At 45.4% G+C, this 19,447-nt stretch overlaps 1 protein-coding gene across 3 annotated transcripts in view; it reads right to left on the reverse strand.

Annotated features, from left to right (window-relative positions):
• Mcc (mutated in colorectal cancers) overlaps positions 1 to 19,447 on the reverse strand; it is a 336,531-nt gene that overhangs the window by 43,132 nt on the left and 273,952 nt on the right. For all 3 annotated transcript variants that reach the window (XM_005376512.2, XM_005376514.2, XM_005376513.2), the window contains 5 exons: positions 12,936 to 13,099; positions 10,797 to 11,003; positions 4,256 to 4,402; positions 3,318 to 3,407; positions 2,201 to 2,349 (listed from right to left, as the gene is read on the reverse strand). In XM_005376512.2, coding sequence (XP_005376569.1) covers positions 2,201 to 2,349; positions 3,318 to 3,407; positions 4,256 to 4,402; positions 10,797 to 11,003; positions 12,936 to 13,099 — 757 coding nt within the window. The remainder of the gene's footprint in view (positions 1 to 2,200; positions 2,350 to 3,317; positions 3,408 to 4,255; positions 4,403 to 10,796; positions 11,004 to 12,935; positions 13,100 to 19,447) is intronic.

Below are 19,447 nucleotides of genomic sequence, written 5' to 3' on the forward strand. Positions count from 1 at the left end.
TAAGAATATGAAAGAGTAAATAAAACCCAAAACATACAATAGATAATATAAAAGGGAGGGGTTAAGGATTTAACTCAGCAGCACAGCACCTGCCTGGCAACCACAAGGTCGTAAGTTCAATTCCCAGTACCCCTCTCAACCCCCCCCAAATATGAAAGGGAAAGAAATTGCTCAATGGAAGGAACAAGTGGGATGAGGGAAAGAAGAAAAAAAAGGCAAAAAAAAAAAAAAAAAAAAAAAAAATCCTCCATGTTTCTCCACTTTCTTTTCTTATTCAAGCATTTCTGTCTATCTCCCCTAGCAGAATATAAGCTCCATGGTACCAGGACCCTTGTCTGTTTTACTTGCTTTAAGAAGAGGGGAGTAGGGGAGAACACAGTAGGAACATAACCGATGTATGAAATGAGGAAGTATACCTTGGATAGGTATGACCTCTCCTCTCCCTGACCTCACAATTCACAAAGTTACAGGCTAGCATTTTTGGAGAGTAACAGGCCTTCCATGCTGAGACAGGAAATTCAGTAAGAGACATCTGGACATACTACTAGATTATTTCTAGGTATCCCTAGGTTCCTGCTGCGGCTATGATCACAGAATAGATAATGGAGATGAGGTCAGAGGGCAAGAATTAGAAGTCTGCCTCAGTTATTTAATAGCTCTAGACTTAAGAAAGTTCACTGAACCACTTCCCACTTCAAAGCCTTGGTTTTCTCATTTGCAAAATGATACTGTACTACTTTTACCCTTATAAGTTGAAGACTAAGCAGCTGTCTGACAGCCCACTGTAAGCTGCTAAACAACATAATAATATGAGTCACAAGTACCAAATCTCTCTGTATCTTTGGGCTCTCCTGACTGCGCATAATTCAGGAAAAAGGAATCTCCCCCAAGTGCAGCCACAAAGCAGGCGTGTTAAGTACCACAGTCAGGAGGGAGCAGATCCCCCATAAATTGGGGGCCCCCTGAAGGCATCTGACTTCATTAAATAGCAAAGGACATATCTGATTCAATTTTTCCACACTCCCAGGCCAGTGATGCTGAGAAGCCCGCTTCTGCTTTACTGCCTCTTGGAAATCTTCAGGATTGTCCTTGTATTTAGGATTTAATAAGAAAACTATTTAATTTTAAGATTTTAAATGACCTAGATTGTCAGATTTCTGTAATTCTCAAAAACTATATTAAACAGCTTCAAATCAGGAAGGACTAACATGACCATTTATTCAGTTTTGCCACACACAAGAGAAATGGAAATAAGCAATGGTGGATGGGAATGGTGTCTACATTTCTTCCTAGTTAGCTCATAAGGGTGCCGGGTCTCACTCTGCTCTCCTGGGAAAGGCTGGTCGGTCACAGCAGCCACACCATACTTGGATGTGGCTCAACAATCCACTCTGCTGCCGTGGAGCCATGTCTGAGTCAGGGTGGTTAGCATGGTTTGGCCACAGTCCTTTTTCTTTGCTTTTTAGCAGCTCTCACATCACTAGGATGATATATAAACCCTAGGTTTTGGCAAGAGGCTGAAGTGGAAATTGAAACTATCTCTGGGGGAAGAACTGGGAAGAATCCACAAAACTATAGGTAACTTTACTTTCATGGGACAATTAGGATACATAACGTTGGGACTCAGGGTTGGGCACACTGGCTGAAGCATAAATAAAAATTAGGGAACTAGCAGAAAAAACATGGAGAGTTAGACCAGCATGCCTGGCCAACACCAGAAGCACTGCCTCCAGACTGCTTCTGCTGCATCTTGGTAGGTCCAGGCGCCTCTGGGGTGCTGACTCAACGTTCCAGGACTTGTCTCTCGGTCTCTCTAGCACAGGCCTACCAGCTTGGCAGCCATCTGTGTGTGACCTACTTGCCCTTCTCTGTGTACTACTCCCAGGGCTTGCTGCACAATGTGGAGGTCCAGAGTGAGATGAAAAAGTGGAGCCCCTGGTTCGTAAATTACTAAGAATTTTAAACAACAGAAGAGCAGTAAAACCAGTGTGGACTCTCTCTAAGCATGAGGCCCTGTGTGAGAGCAGGTCACATGCCCACAAAGCTGCTGCTGCAAGCACTCCTGAGCCCTCACGGTGGAAGGAAGGCCCCTCACCCACAGCTGTATGGCTTCGCTCCACTCACAGTTCATAATGATCTTCAGAGAGCAAGGGAAGGCACAGCTCCCACCCCCAAACAAGCATCAGGAATTGCTCCTTACCTATTCAGCCGTTCTGTTTCCACCTCAAACTCTCTAATCTTGCTTTCTGAGATGGCAGATCCATGTGAGTAGAGTGTCTGGAAAATCTCCTGGATGTTGGAGCAGTCCTGAAGCGAGTGAGCCAGGTGTTCTGCCACGCTGCTGGACACCTGTACAGATATGTATGCATTCCCACCTGAGGAGTGTCATTTCAGGGACACAGGTCCCCAGGCACACTCTGCATGCAGAACAATTTAAAGCTAAGATTCCTTGAAAATCCGGCACTAGGTCTTGGTTTGTGTACTATGATTTTAATGTAGAAAGCTACCTTCTATGAAAGCAGCACATAAAACACGGTCAAAATGCAGTTGCACCCCCAAGCATGTGCTACTGGGTCTCACCTTCCTCCCCAGTTTGAGCTCCCTGCTGCTCCACACCATTGTCTCTGGTCACTGCAGCCAAAGGGAGAGGCTGACTCTGAATGGGTGCAATTTTTGCTCATTCAAAATTTCATCTTAGGTTCTTAGAAGTGTTCTTCAGGCTCTCCACACTCCCAAGGATCATACAGCTGGCTAGCCCAGCCTCATGCCCCATCCTCACAGATATCCCTCCACGCACTGACACTGCTCCTCACCGCCATCCATCAGCTTTTATGCTCTAGGGCAGGCTCTACAAACAAAAGCTCTGGTACTAAACTGGCAGGTTCCGGTCTTTCCTGGCACTGGACTGCGCTTCAAAGGCAGTGTTCATCCTCAGCAAAGAGCAGGTCTCGTGCAAAAGGCACACTCTTTCAGAGCTTCACAACTCCCATGGCCCCCAGGAGGCACAGGAAATATAAAACAGATAACTCAAGCCTTTCATTAACATCACCAGGAACTAGACCTGAACCATTTCTTTTCGAATGCTTTTAAGTAAGGAAAAGGAAAGAAAAAAGTTCTCCCTTAAAGCTCAAAAAAATAATTCACCATGTGGACATGACTATACATTGTAATTTGACCTTGGGAAAAGAAATGAGGTATGATTTATTGCAATCATTAACTGGGTTACTGGAAGTGAAGTTCAGAAGCCCCTTTATCACTGGGAGCAGCTGTCTGTGGAGGTCTGGGGGACCTCATTCCTTTGCCCCAGCAACACTCACCCCGATGCTACTGATTTCTGAGCCCAGGACTGGCCGGTCAGATGAGGAAGATTCAGACCTTGTCTTTGACAGCTTCACCCTCTCTGCAATCTTGAGAAACAAAACAATGATTGAAAAAAAAAAAAGTACAACTGAACTGATTCGTTAATGTCTTTAAAACATCTCACTTGTTCAATTCCTCTACCATCAATTTAACTCACGGCTTCTCAACCTCAGCAACGCTGACATTTTGGGCTGGACAGGTCTTTGTTGTGGGAGTACTGAGTAGAACCTCTGGCCTCCAGCCACAAGATCCCAGTAGCACTCCAGTTCTGACGTTCCCCAAGGTCTCCTGGGGGACAAACCCACTTGCGCGGGAGAAACAATGGCTTCACCTAAACTTAGTAAACTTAATGCGTGAAAACCAAACTTACAATGGAGACTAGTAGAGCTACCTGGCATGAGGCCATTCATCACTTGCATAGTCTCTCTGTGGTAGATGTGACATGGTACTGGGGCTGGGGCTGCCTTCCCTGCCACGGCCTGCCCCATGATTTTTATTTTTTTGCTGGTGGAAGTGTGGGTCCTGTGAGTGGGAAGATCATTGGCTTGTTATCTGAGTCTCTGCTGAGCTGAACCTTAGTCTTCGAAAGCAGCTATCATCTACCGTGAAGTGCTGCAGCACTTAACGTCTCACTCTCCACTGTAACTTGTCAGCTGTGACATTCTCCAGTCAGCTGATTAATGAGAGCTGGTGTCCAGGTGGCAGCCAGAAGAGACTTAAAGATTATTAGTGGGTTATCTCTTGCTGTAGCTCAGTGTGGGAGACCTGTGCAAAGTCCTAGGGGAAGCCTGCTGGGCGGCTGAACTGGTAACAGGCCCGCAGTGGCATGCTTAGCGGAGGCTGGCGCTTTCAGATAACCATGTTCCCACCCTCAGTCTGGTCCCCAGGAGCTCACCTTGGCAATAGGAATGTCATTGCTGCTGCTGCTGGTGCTCAGCTCTCCAGTGCTGGGGTTAACAGGACGGTTGGCAGAAGTGAGGCGGCCAGGACTGGAGGGGCCTGTGGCCTGCACGCTCTGCAGTCGAGTTTGAAGCTCTCGAACCTGTAACCATAAGGCAACAAGAGAGGGTTGATGGTTTCCCTGGCCAAAAAGCAAGAGCCAGATGGGCAGAAGGCAAGGCTTTCCTTTACAGGAAAGGCTCTGCCTCACTGTAAGGCTATACCACACAGTGGGTCCACAAAGTCCCTGATTCCTTAACAGGACCAGTTACTGACTTGTTCCTCACAAAGACCAGGAAGATATGTTACCCAAGGAGCTGCAAACTTCTGGCAGAGGAGGGATGCACACATTTAAGGAATATTTAGTTATACAGCCTCAAGTGCCTGATGCTATGCTGGACACGGTGGGGACCCAGAATGGAATCTCCATTGTCCTGGAAGGCAGAGCCAGGAAGAGAGAGATCATCTCAACACAAGGGCACTTGAGTGCTATAGGCAGCAGAAAAGGGGGAAGAACACAGCTCCACCTGCAGTTCCTCCAAGAAAGCAGTGTGTTTGTGAAAACAGACTCCAGATTCCCACCCAGGGTCAGGTTCAGGAGGTCTGGACAAAGCCAACACCATTAGGTCTGCACACCTAATGAGTGCCTCAAAGATGCTGATGCTGTCATACACAGGACCAGACCTTGAGCGGCACCAACCGACCTGAGGGTCTCTGAAGGCCATGAAACACTTCAGTCTCACAGACAGGCAGAGTGGAGCCTCCCGTGCTGCCGAAGCCCTTCCAGCAAAGGCAGAGACCGAGCACACAGCTCCTGCTCTAAAAGCACTGGACAGCTTTTCACAGGAAATGTCTGGGATGTCTCCATCCTGCTAACTTGGGAAGCAAAAGTAATTGAAATTTCAATAATTCATCAACATATTAGAAGCCAAATTCCCCTGGAGCAAACTGCACTCAATAGTGAAACAACTCAAAAGTGGCTGATGCTCTGCTGCAGCTTCTGGGAACCATGGAATGATGGAAGTGTCTGTGTCCTCATAACACACCAGACAGGGCCCACTTGCAAACGGTTTCCAGAGCAGAAAAATGCACGCCCGCCAAGGCAAGAGGTAGGGCTTATGCTGGATTGGGTACCGACAAACCCAGGTGTAAGTGAGGCCCATGCCTATCCCTAAAATCCCAATCAGCTGAAGTATCTTCTAATTACAAAAGTAAAAGATGTTCACTGAGAAAATGTAGAAAATACTGTAAAAACAAAACATACTGCTTATGTTCTTTTTTAACTGAACAGCGATAATTACTTATAGCCATTTTGTACGACGTATATGTATGCACACCTGTGCTGAAAATAATTTCTAGACCCAAATATCTGTTTCGATTTTAAAAGCTTCAGTCCAGGGAATGTCTCTGAAAACTAAAGGATACTGTATGTATTCATTTGGGTCTGTGCTTTATTATTTCATGATAATTATTAGCCAGGCGGGTGAGTTCCAGTGAACTTGTGTATCGAGTATGTCACGGAAAGACAGACAGCTGGATGGGTTAAGTGGTCTCTCTCCCACCTGAATTTTAGGGAACAGTGCAGCAATAATGTAAAAAACACAATTTTTAAATTACATTACATCTATGAAGGGAAACTGATCTCAAAGAAGAGTGGCAAGGATTAGACTCTTGACAGATTCCCACAAAGACCACGATGAGAGGGAGGGTAGAAAACAGGTTTTCAGAAGTTTCTGTAACTGGGTAGATGACAGCTAAGAATGTCCCGCCGGTGACAGCCTCAGCTAAAGTAGTAGGCACACCTCCTAATACAAACACAGAGAAATGCTGCATAAACGAGGAAAAATTGGTGGGAGATTCACTGCCCAGGTTAAAAGAAAGACAACAAAATCTCCAGGTGCAGGAATGAGAGCTGCAGCTCCCAAGGTCAAGAGGAAGGCGGTATTTCAGGCCCTGACAATGGGGAGGGAGGGACATTGATGTAGGATCAGCAGGAGATAGAGAGGGACTCCTGCCAGCCAGGCAGTCTAAGTAAAGCCCCCAGGCCATATAGCCCAGGCCTTCCTGCCCTACCCATCGGTGCAAAGTGGACAAGACTGACCACAAAGCCTGAAGGAATCGCTGGGACTGTGCAGAGGGGAGATCTGTAAAAATCCAAACTCTAGATCTGTGATACATTTGGGTACAGACTCCAAATTTACATGACCTGTGCACTGTGGGACCTCAACACTATACATTAATACTCAACATCAATCTGGACCTTGCAGGCCCCTCCTGCCTCAAAAACTGAACTTAAAGTCACCAGTAGTACTAAGGAAGAGGACCCACAGGTTTCCCGAAACTAGGAGCCTCAGAACTCGAAGCCATCAGACACAGAGGGACTCATGCAGAGGGAAGAAGATAAAGCAAGAGAGCTGGCCACCGAAGTCGGATAAACTCAACCCAGAAGAACAAAAGCAAACTGTGAACGCTATCACAACAGTTAAGTTTAGGACACTTAAAGAATGAGAAGCGAGGCAAAACAACAAGCAGGTATCAAAAACATCTGATGAGAGCGGGAAGCATCTTAGGCTCTTCGGGCAGAGGTGCTGGTCCTTCTCATTTTCTGTCATACTGCCAGTGCCTTCAACTATGGCTGACGTTGGTCTTCACAAAATCCGTTGAGTATCACTGAAAAAACCTGGCACCATAAAATCTAGGACCTAGCGAGAATATACAGTAGAATGACTTGTGGCCCCCAGAGTCCAGGTCCTTGTCCCTGAGGTGTGTACGGTACCCTGGGTACAAACAGCACTTGGAGGCGGGGAGGAGGGGTCAGAAGTAGAGTCCCGAAAAGGTTACATTGCTGGCTTTGCAGAGTGAGCACAGTCACACAGGGCAGGTTGCTTCTGACACTGGGAAGGCCGGAGAGGCAACCGTCCCTTCCCTTAAGCCTCCAGAAGGCACAGCCCTGCCAACACCTGCATTGTAGCAAATCTGACACATTCTGGACGTCACACTGTCAGAATTGTAAAATGACATATTTGTGCTAAGGCACTGAGTTATTGATCATTTTTAGGGTATCTGTACAAGTGATGTAACTAGCAAGAGTGTGGGCTGCACTTACATGGCACCCAAAAAGGTTGATTTCCTAGAAAAAGCTGAGAGTTGAATGTTGGTTACCAAAGGAAGGGAGGTCAGGGAGAGGGAGGGACGGGGAGAGGGAGGGACAGGGAGAGGGAGGGTCAGGGAGAGGGAGGACAGGGAGAGGGAGGACAGGGAGAGGGAGGGTCAGAGAGAGGGAGGATGGGGAGTGGGAGATCAATGGGCACTAAGTTCCAGCGAGGAACAAGAAGTGCTGATGTGCTGCTGCGCAGGAGCATGAGTACAAGTAACAATTAATTACAAACAATTAATTCGTAATTTCATTGTGTAATGGAGCTGGGGGAGATGAGGTGATTCCTACACTACAGAAGGGTGAGACTCACGAGGCCAGAAAAGCTCCACTTAATGAGGGTGAGGCAGTTCATCCCAACGCACTTCTTGGGCATTTTGCAGAGAACCAATCTCCTAGTGGAGACTTTGTAAAACGTCTTGGAGGCCCCAAATGACTGAGAAATCAGAATCTATTTACCAAAAAAAAAAAAAACACTAACAAAAAAAAAAACAGATTTATTTTTACAAACTTAATTCACATGGTGTTTTGGGAAAGTGGAATTTTATTGTTGATGGCAACTTTGAGGAGGCTGAAACAGAAAAGACAGAGCGTGAACCAGGAGAAGAGAAACAAACCCGGCAGCATTTCCGTCTCTGTATGTTTGACAGGGGCACTCTCTCTCTCTTTTGTTCTTTGGCCACTACAGTACATACTTCAATCTGATTATCAGAATAGCCGCATCAAGGAAAAGCTCAGCATTCTCGCTGTCTTCCTAATTTCTTACCAGCTTCCCAACAAAAGGACTCAGCTATTTTCTTTATAGCAAAGAGTTAGCCTTTAAGCAGCCTGGCCTCGTCACAGGCCTGGACTGTGGGTGGATGATGAAGAAACACCGGTGCAGACAGCTGGAAAGTGGCCTCACCATTTCCACGGCGCAGGCGCAGGTAAAGCCTCGGAGGGGCCCTGCACACTGTTTCTCAAGAAAAGGTGCAGATTCACAGCTCTGAGGAGTCTCTGCCTTGGGCCCCTCATCTCACAGAGAGGAGAGACATATTACATCAAGAATACTCAACTGGACTCAGATGGAGATGAACAAACACGCACAACAGCTTCTCCCTGGAACAAGTTCACTGCAACTTCCTACAGCACTGTGTTAGCAAGGGGATCACAATATGGAATTACACTCAAGGCTAACCTCTTCACAAAACATCCCCCGCCAGCCCTATGCAGCTGGACAGCTGTTCTACTGTAACGGGCTGGTCTCCTAACTGCTAGCCTGCGTGGACAGAGGGGCCAGAATGAGGGAAAGGGTGAAGAGCAGAATACAGGAAAGCAATCGAAACAGCAGAACAGTGAAACTGCAGGTTACGGTTTAGATCTAGTATGTTCCCCACTGGGTGACCATATTCTGAATATTATCTAATTCTTCTGTATCAGGTACTTTTATTATCCACACTTCATGGCAAAGTAAACTGATGCACAGAGAGGTTAGGTAACTTGCCAATGACTCACGGTAACTGTGTTGGTCAGTTCAGACTATAACCTCACTCAATGTGGCCCCACAGCCTTGATACATAAGGTAAATAAATATTCCCACGTTATTCAAGCCTCCCCCACATACAGATTGAACTCAGAACTCTGTACCGAGCTACAGTCTTGATTCCCTTTTATTAAAATCTTTTTAAAATGTTTTTACTTTGAGGGAAGGTCTCAGCAGTTTGGCTTGAACTTTTGATCCTCCTGTCTCAGCCTCCCAAGATGCTGGGACTATAGGTCTGTGTCACTATCCCTGAAATTATCATGGTGTTCTTAATGTCCTCCAGTGTTAGAGAAAACACTGAGGAAGGGGCATGGGCTTTTTTCTAGTTATAATGCAAGGGTTGTTCTGTGCTTTAGTAAGATTAGATAAAATTTCCTCAAGTTAGAGGAAATTTATTCAAAACCACAGTATGTAATTACACTTAGGATCAACATTTTCTCTGCAAAACATCCTCTGCCACAATGCACACACTAAGAGCAAGCACCTGCCTACTGGGCAGGTGAGTCACAAAGATCAGGGAAGGCAACCTGGAAATTATAGGCTGTGTAGGCCTCAGTGCTGACTTAGTCTCAGCTGGCTCTCTGTGGAAAGTCTTTGCTGACTGGGATGATTTACAGCTGCTGATGCAAGTGTGCAGAATGCTAGCTGATAGAGCTACAAACTAAGATATGCTTGTGCATGTGAGTAAGGGAAACGTGTTCAGATATGAGCACAGGAGTGCTGGCCCTTTAATTATATTAGTCATAAATGAAGAACACACCCGATAGCATTCAAAACAGTAATTTCACCCACATTCATGAATAATGACAACAAAGAATACTTGCGTGTAGATTACAAAGTCAAGTGATAGACACATGCTGACCGTACTGAAGAACAAGCTACTTCCAAGGTGCTCCTTGAAGCCTAGAGAAACAGCAGTGGTGAAGGCTGATAAGACCTGCTGAGGTGGTTTTCCCCTTCTAATTCACCCCTGTGCAAAACTACCCAGCAGAGTATGACTAAAAAATGACCTAATTATTGTCTAGATTGAGGAAGAGAATGAAATAGGTCTTGTAATTCAAAGTGAAGTTCAGAGGGAATCACAGTATTTCTGACTGAAGAATGCATTGCTTCACCCCTAGTCCAATACAGATCAAATTCACAAACAAAGAAGTACCGTAGGCCTCTGTATCTTTGGAAAACTGAGTGCTTCGAACAGTTCTGCCAAATGTTTCTACGTGAAACACCAGCACCTTCCAGTAACTGATGTGTCCTAACCACAGTAGTTCTCAAACTAGTGCAGGCTTTGACGTAAATATGAGGAGTCACACACATGTGCACACACACATGTGCACATGCAAAGACACATTATTTCACACTTACACACATGCACAATTACTTTAACTTTAATAAGTGTATGGTAGAACAGATGATGTTTTCCACTAGGAGCAGGTACTATAAAGTTAAAGAAAATGTTGCAAAAAATATTTAAAGGGGGAAACTTTCTGTTTTTAAAATTATAAAAATATTAAGACTACCTTAAAAAAGCATGCTAATTATCTTTGGGGACACCATATATACCTGGGAGAACAGTTTAGATTCACTGCTCTGATAAAATTGTACTATTACTTAGATTTAGGATTCCGGAGAAAACTGATTTTAAACTATTTCTTCTACACTTTAGCACTTTGAAACTATAAAGAATGACTGTGTGATGAGAAGGGTCCAGCAAGGTGCAAGAGTAGAACTACCTGAAATTCTGGGGGTTGCCCTGGCTCTGCACGCCTGCTTCTTGCAGCCCCATGACCACAAAGGCCTGGCCAGCGGCCGAGCCACGCTCACCCTCCTCCGCAGCCGGTCCCGCTCCTCGCGGACGGCATTCATGGTGGCCTTGGTCCGGTTCAGCTCTTCCTCCTTGCTGCACAGCATGGCAGTCAGGCTCTCGTTCTCTTCCCGCAGCCCAGCCAGCTCCTTCTCCCACCGAGACCGCTCTTCAGCCAGGTTGGGGTACAGGTCCCGGCCGAGCACCCCCTCAATCTCTTCAACTGTCTGCAAAACATGGCCACAAAGAAAAGCTGGGTCAGTTACCTGGGAGGACGGGGACAGGAAGCAAACAAGCTGCACAGGAGTAGGGGGACACAGAGAAGAGGCTTTTAGAGCTACGTCACTGCACATAATGAGTGTGGCTAGGGATGACGCCAACTGTCCTCTTCCCAATTTCTGATGAGGTACTCTCTTTTGCCTGGATCATCGTCTGTGTTAGCCAGCGGCTAAGAAAAACACAGTCCCTTCCTGGGATTTCAGTCTTTGTGGGAACAGCTGCCGTGTTCTCACAAACGTTTCTCTCCTCCGCCTAAGTTCCCAAGTTGGTTGGTGAGCACATGTCCCTGCAGCAGGTCAGTCAGTGATCCTAATAATGCGGCAAAGGCATGAGGCTGCAAACTGCATACAACGTTTAATTTGAAGTTTCCTAAATTACAGGCCTCCCATGTGCCAACTCAGCAATCAGCATTCTCACTTTCAGTGTCACATCAGAATTCAGATGGTGTGAATGAGGTTCAGTCCCAAGATGTATGTGAAAGACAAAAATAGGCCTCAGTGACACAGAAAAGAGGAAACACTGTGGAGGTTTCTCAGACAGCAGGGATTTAATAAGATAGCTGCAAACTAAAAGAAGAGAATGTTGTATTTTGAAAGTTCCTAAAAATTGATTTGCAACAGTATTAATAGGGAAGAAAAATGCATAAAATTAAGAAAAAAGGGCAGAACTTATTCTGCTTGTTCTCAGGAACTGTTCCTCCACCTGCGCTATCTTTTACAAAAGAAAGCATAAGCCGGCTGATGTCCAAGCAGGAGGGAGAAGGGTGGGGCAGGGACGGAAGGCAATGGAGAGATGGGATGAAGGTCTTGAGTGCTGTACTGGAAACAGAAGGCTGCCACTCTTGGACGCTCACAGCAGTTCCCTGGCAAGGACAGTTTCCCAAATTTTGCTGCCACTTTCTCTATGCTATGTGTGGTCCTCTTCATAAATTCAAGACTCTGATCCTATGTGGCTTCACTCAGTCTCTATGTGCCTTGCTACTTAACAGAAACTCTTGTCCTTTTCCTTCCCGCAATGTCAAGGCGGGGCCTAGGACCCAAGTTGACATTACCATAAAAAATGGGGCCCAGGAGACTCCAGAGAAAGAACAACAGTATCTGCTCCCCCACCCAGACCACATGATCCACACATGTGCAACTGAGATGAGTAACATCAGGAAGGCAGCTGTGTTATCAACATACATCACCATGCTTTACCTTGAGTAACCACAGAGCTTTTGGGAAATCTAGGATTCCTGTCGACAGAAACTTGGGCCTAGATTGCTCCTCTGTGTAAGTTCCCCCCAGACTTTGAAGTTAGGCCTAGGTCACTAAGCTATGGTGAACTAATATAAAGACACCTGAGGCCCAGGATCAACTGCACCAGACATCCTCTTTGAGGATGAGTATGTGCAGATGCAGATGCAGCAAATTCCCAGCACCTGGTTCTCCTTCAGCAGTAGGCTGAAGGCATGTCAAAGACACGACTGAGCCTCTGCTGCATTGTGCTGGGGAAGAGATAATTCAGACCCTGAACCTTCTGCTTTGTTAGTAATGTGGATCAATAACTCATGCAATTGTATTCTAGAGGCCTTAAAGCTCTCATAAACTTCCAAGGCAAATGTGCAATGTAAGAGTGCCCTACGATGACCCACACTTAAAATGATATGGCTCAATACCGGTAATGGAATTGTTTCCAAGTAAACTGTCCTTTCTAGACAGAGCCAGGATCTTGCCATCAATAGAAACCCTTTCTCTACAGAAGTTCAGCTCAAAACAAATTTATGGAGCCTCTGCTCCTACCCAATCTGCAGTGTTGGTTCCACAGGAACCCTCATTCGGAACAGGTGTCTGACAGGAGTTGTGCTCTCCGAGAGTGAGCAGTGGGAGGGGGAGGCTGACCTTGATAGCCAGGTCGCAGTGCTCGCTGGCCGTGGTAAGTTGCTCGATGTGCCTGTCCACCTCGGCCACGGACAGGCTGCAGCTGCTCTTCTTCCTGCCACAGACCACACTCTCCAGTCCCGTCAGCACCCTCTGCAGTTCTGAGTTCAGGTCACTGCAGTTATCTGTAAGGACAAAATGTATTACTAAGCAGGTGCGCTGGCAATGAACACGCTCCATTTCACTCCCCGCAAGGGACTCATTCGGGTGAAATGGAGCTTGACATTTCAAGTCCAACATCATCCTGCCTCATTGCATGGGCTGCTGACACTATCTCTAGGGTCTGCAGCCAAGGTAAAGCTCTTTATTAAGGAGTTTCAGACCTTGCTAATTTTCCGGAGAGCTGTACCACTCTGAACTGTCTTGCCTTTCACTCAAAGGTAACTACATCTACAGTTTCTTTAGTAAGAGCAAAGAAATACCCTAAACAGGGCAGTGAACACTTCACAAGCCTTCTGGAAAACCTCCCTTCTCAGCCACTCTGACCAGCACTGACTCCGGAGTTTCAGCTAAGACTCTATCAAAACTTTACTAACAAGAAATCCCAAAATGAGAAGAGACTTGTGCATTAAAAACAAAACAAAACTAAGAGACCATTCTTATCCTCAAAAAGCTTAAAATGTGGGGTTTCCTCCCCTCTTCCATATACCAATCTATCTGTCCCATCTTTGAATTTAATCTACCCTCTATCACAGAAAAATAACTTCTAATAAAGTCTATATTTGTTTTCCATGAGTTATGGCTTGTTTCTGGATGTCCCCGCAAAGCCTCATGCAGTCTTGGGGCAGGCTTCTAGAGTTTATGGTTGATTCATGGTTCAGTGTTGGAATTATGGGTATGAGTGCTGCACCCGCCCTGGGGCAGGTAGTTTGCATACAATGTAAGGGAGGGAAAGAGGCTTACTCTCTGCCACTCCTCCCTTGTTTGCTCTTGTTGTTTTGCTGTGTTCTGCTGCCATGAACTGTTGCCCTGTGCCATGTACCACTCTGCCTTACAGCCAGCTGAGTTGGCCACCAACTGTTGCCCTATGCCATGTACCACTCTGCCTTAGAGTATGGACTGAAACCTCCACAAACTGTGAGCTAAATAAACCTTTCCTTCCTTAATTCTGGGTGCCAGGTATTTTGTCTCAGCAACGAGAGAACCGAGTAACGGAGACACCATGGTAAAGTCTGGAAACTAATTCTAGTAACTTAATCTTAACAATATTGATCACTTTTAACTGCTGGACATTCACACTGGGGAGGGAAGGAAAATTAATTATAATTGCAAAATGAGCTAGAAATATTATGTAAGATAATTTTGTGGCGAGAAAACCTCTTAGATTTCTAACCTGCTATTCAGGATTCTATATTGCACCCCATCACTCATTATTGCAGCAATACCGGTACTGACTGTGTGCTATGTCTTTTCATACATCCAAGCTGGTTCCTGCCAGGGCTGGGGATTTAGCTCAGCAACACAGTGCCTGCCTGGCAAGTGCAAGGTCGTGAGTTCGATTCCTGGTACCGGAGAAAAACAAACAAACAAAAAAAAAACAAGCTGGTTCCTGCAAGGACAAAGCTAAGAATCTTCATAGTCCCCTTCGTATCACATGTTCCATGCACTAAAATGTTCAGCTGTTTCTGGTGCTCATCTTTGGAAGACTTCAAAAGAACTCTTAGCACTATATAAGGAAGAGGATTTCTTAGGATGCATCAGTCAATCTCATTGTGCTGCTCAGACCTGTAACCTATCTGAATCTATGGAGAAAGCCAACCTGAAGCTTTGGACAACCAATGCACACAGTTATTCTGTGCAGTCCTCCAACCTGTTCCTCCTCAATTTCTTCTCTGTCTCTATGGATGGCACCACCACTCACCCAGTTAATCAGTTCAACTTTGAGGCAATCCGGACACTTTTTGCCTCACACCCTAAATCCAATCCATCTTCTGAGCACAAACATCAAAATTGAAGCAGAAAATGATCTCTTCTGACCATTTCCACTGATACCATCCAGCCACTGTCATTTATCAAATGTGCCACTGTCACAAAGCTCTTCTCTCCACTGTCCATGTGGCAGCCAAAGCCCTTTAAACACACATCAGGTCATACTCCTTTCATAACCTGCATTGTCCAACAGCTTCCCACTGCCACTCAGTTAAAGTCCAAACTCCTTACCAGAGTCTGTGAAACTGCATGACCAAGACTTCCTCAGCCCAAGAAGTACCATGAGATTCCCTGGGAAGAGTTTATAAAATGGCCAATTAATTCACAATCTCTGGAGGTGGGGCTTGGACACTGGAGTTTTAAGTTCATCAGATAATTTTCAGCACAGTCAGGGTAAGAAACACTGCTCTGGCCTCTGCCTCTTCTATTCTACTTTCTTGTGGTCCTGATGCTCTGTCCACACTTCTGGCTTCTTTCTTTCCTGGAATGTGTCCAATTCTGGTCTGTCTCAGAGGTTCTCTTTTTCTTGGTAGTTTTCTCTGCCCAGAATGATTTCCACTCATCATGTAGCTCTCAGATATTGTTCTAGTTCTTTCCCTGGCCCGGTCCCTATACCATCACCCTATTTTCTTCATGACAGTTGTTATCTGATCTGACTTAAGAGTTTGTTGTCTCTCCACTACTAAGCATAAGCTCCTCCAATGTTCAATATTGTAGGTAATCAAAAGTTATTTTTAAGTGAGCAAATATAAACACTACATTACTATATTTTTAAGAGAGCAAGCACAGACTGTCAATAGCAGCATTTTTTTTTTTTTTTTTTTTTTTTGAGACAGTGCTATGCAGATCATGCTGGCCTTGAACTCACTACATAGCCCAGGCTGGCCTCAAACTCGTGATGATCCTCCTATCTCAGCCTGAGTGCTGGGATTATAGGCATGTGCCACCACTCCTGACTAATAGCAGCAGTTTTTACATTAATTATGCTTTTCGCCCTTGTCATGGACCACACTGAGTTGCTACCATGGGTGATGAGGGTTCATCATGATGATAGTGACACACTTCTCACTGCAGACAGTCAGTCCTCCGGACACAGATGGCAGGCATCATGGATGTGAGGTGAAGGGACCCGAATGAGGAGCAGCATGCCCCAGTGACCACACAGACCAGCCTCTGAAACTTTACTCTTGGGTGCAAGTTTCCTGATATCCCACGCTGGAGTGAACTAAAATCTCTGAGGTGTTTGCACTAAGTGCTTAGGAATGGGAATGGGGATGAATGGTGTCTTTATTCAGCCATCCTGCACCAATGTCCCAGCACAGGTCTACTTGTGCAGGTGCTGCGTTGGAAGTTTCTGCTGGAGGGGTGAAAACAGATTTCTGAAGATGCCACAGGGAACAGAAGGAAGGACTAGAGATCTGACCACTATGTCTTTCTCATTCTACAACCAGTTGCGAAGCCCTGGCCTCAGTCTGGAAGCAGAGTACAAGGATGAACAGGAGACTTCTCTCAAGTCTGAGAGCTTCCCAGATGTGCTGGGTGACCCCTGAAGCCCCTCTCTTCACTGCCCACCTGCCTAGGACAGCACCCTGGAGCGCAAGTGCAAGGATGGAGGACGGAGAGGCTGGGCAGAGCTCATTAGCATCTACCTCAGTCCCAGGAAGGGAACCAAGGCTTTCTTTAGTATCAGGCCGCTGAAAGTGTAAGAATACAGAACTGGGTGATAAATCCCATAGACCACAGCTATTGTCCACAAAGCTCTGCAATCTGGTTTCACAAACTCATTAGTGATCTGCTGACACTTGGCTGTCCTTTGTCACTGCTCCCTGTTTAGAGCCTCACAGAAGGACAAGGTGGCTGGCCTAGCAGAAGGAGGAATCACAGGTCCCTTGTCTGAAGTGCTGTTATAAGGCATCAATCCCTCCCCACCATACACCCCATCAGAGTGGTGCTGTCTTTAGAGTCTGTGACATATTCTTCTAAATGTACACTTAAACTCCAAACTCCTTCCTTTGGCCCACAAAACCTTGTAGAATCTGGCCTCTGCAGAGATTGTCCTTCAACATCAAAAGTAAGTCAGCTGGAATTTCCACAAAAAGTAAGCAATACAACTACAGGGAATGAGGTAAGCCAAGCCAAGTCAGAGTGCTCCAGATGGTGCAAGGGGTGCCTCAGTGAGGGGCAATCCTGGTAACTTCGGATCTTGAAACAGGATCAGCACCTTTGATAGTTTAGAAAGGGCTTTCACATACACTGTCACATTCCATTCCACTAGATAGATGGGCAAATCATATCCAAGGAGATGTCTGAGGTTGGAGGACTTCGGTTATTTAACCAATGCTGCATGGTAAGCGGCAGCAGAGATGGAACTATAGTGGTGGCCTTTTATGGTCAGAGCTATTTTAACCATACCACTGTAATCTGGAATAAGGATCTCTGGGCATATAAGCAGAAGCCATAATACTGCACTCCTACCTACAGTCTCTGTTTCTCAAAAGAGCCAACAGAGGGACAGAAATCACAATTAAATGAGAAACTTAACTCTGAGGAGACTCTGTAAAGGTAAGGATATGCACTATAATTCTTAAAACAACCACTAAAAATGCTAAAAGGAATGCTCAAAAGCCAATAAATTAAGATGAAATTCTAAGACAATCAGTTAAATACAAAAAAAAAAGAAACAATTTAAAAATCAGAAGGAACAAGCCGATTGTAAGCAGGTATCAATTGTGTCCATCAGTTTCTATTACTGGGACAAAATACTTGAGAAAAACGACTTCAAAGAGGACAGATTTCTTTTGGGTCATGGCTCAAGGTCTCAGCCCACCCCACTTGGCTCTGTTGTTTTAAGGCCCGTGCTGAGGCAGAGCATCATGAGGGGCAAAGCCGCTCACCTTGCAGCAGCCAGGAGCAGACAAGGCAAGGAGGCTGAATGTGGGGGTGGGGATGATGCAGCATCCCCAAGGGCACACAGGTCCAGGACCCACTCCCCAGGCCAAGGCCCCGTCTCCTACATTTCCATCATGTTCCAATATGCTGTTAAATTAGGAAGCCATCAAAGGGACTGGCCACTGAGGAACTTAGAGCCCTCATGATCCACTCATTTTCCAAAAGTTTCATCTTCAAATATTACTGCCTCAGAGACCAAACCTTCACTACATGAACTCTTAGGGAATATTTCAGATTGGAAGCATAAAATTAATACTATCCCCCAAAGATATCAAAGTAGACTTTAAAAGATGCATATAACAATTAAGATGGTGCGCGCACATGTGTGTGTGTCTGTGTTTCAGAAAAACACAGGCAACGACATATATTGGTGAGGATGTAGAGAAACTGGACCCCATCTGTTTTGCTGGTGGGAATTTGAAAAGATGCAGGTATGTGGACAACAGTGGTATTACTGGGCGGGGAGAGGACATATGGTCTGGGGACATAGTGCAGTGGTAGAGCATGTGCTCAAGTAAATACTGTATGATGCCCTGGCTCCAATTTGTAGCATCATACACAAAAACAAAGGGGGACCACAAGTTAAACACTGAATTGTCATACGGTCCTGCAATTCTATCCTTAGGTAGATAGCTGAAAGAATTGAAAGCAAGGACTACAAGAAACACTTGTACCCCAATGTTAATTGCAGCATATTTCACGTTAGCCAAAACAGAGAAACAACCTACATGCCATAACAAACGAATAGATAAACTAAGTGTGACAGACACATACAATGGAATATTGTATGTATAACTGGATTTAAGAAGGAATGAAACTCTGTTACATACTACAACAAGGATACACCTTAAAAACTTTACACTAAGGGAAATGCGCCAGGCTTATAAGGGTAGATATCATATGACTTTGTTTTTATGAGCTATGTAGAATATGCAAAGTTATATAGACAGTAGAATGGAGGTTGCAGGTTGGGGAGCAGAATGTCTAATGGGTGCAGAAGTTATGTTGGGAAGGATGAAAAAGTTCTGGAAATAGTGGCGATGGTTGTACAACACTACGGATGCACTTAAATGTCCCCAAACTCTTCACTTAAAAATATATATTAAAAATATGTATAACATCTAGCTATATAATACCACAATAACACCACAAATGTATTAGGATGAGTAAAACAAGGTGATAAAAGCCAATAGGCACAGCTGAAATAGAAAAACATAGCCTTCAAGAATGGCAGTACACTCAGAGAACTACTATTTAAAAATGTTTCTGGGAGTGAGAGAGCAGAGGAAAGAGGCAGAGGGACAGGAAACAAGAGCCAGTGAAGTCACCGAGCCTTCCGGACTCCAGCCTTCTGTCTGGCACGCAGGGCAGGGCAGCACAAGGAGGCCACTGCCTCCTTCAGCTTTCCAGTGCTTCCCATGCCAAAGGCCACAGCTCTGCTCTTTGTGCATGAAACAGGGAAGAACCCTCTGCAGCAAACGCACATTCCTTTAATAGGTTCTTTACACCACACTTCCTTGCAAAGAAGAACTGGAAGAACTTTTTAACAAACAACAACAAATTGGCAGGGCTGGGGGCAACAGCTGGGATAAGGC

Source organism: Chinchilla lanigera, unplaced genomic scaffold, assembly GCF_000276665.1.
Source record: "Chinchilla lanigera isolate Chin_1 unplaced genomic scaffold, ChiLan1.0 scaffold00007, whole genome shotgun sequence".
Lineage (NCBI taxonomy): Eukaryota > Metazoa > Chordata > Mammalia > Rodentia > Chinchillidae > Chinchilla > Chinchilla lanigera.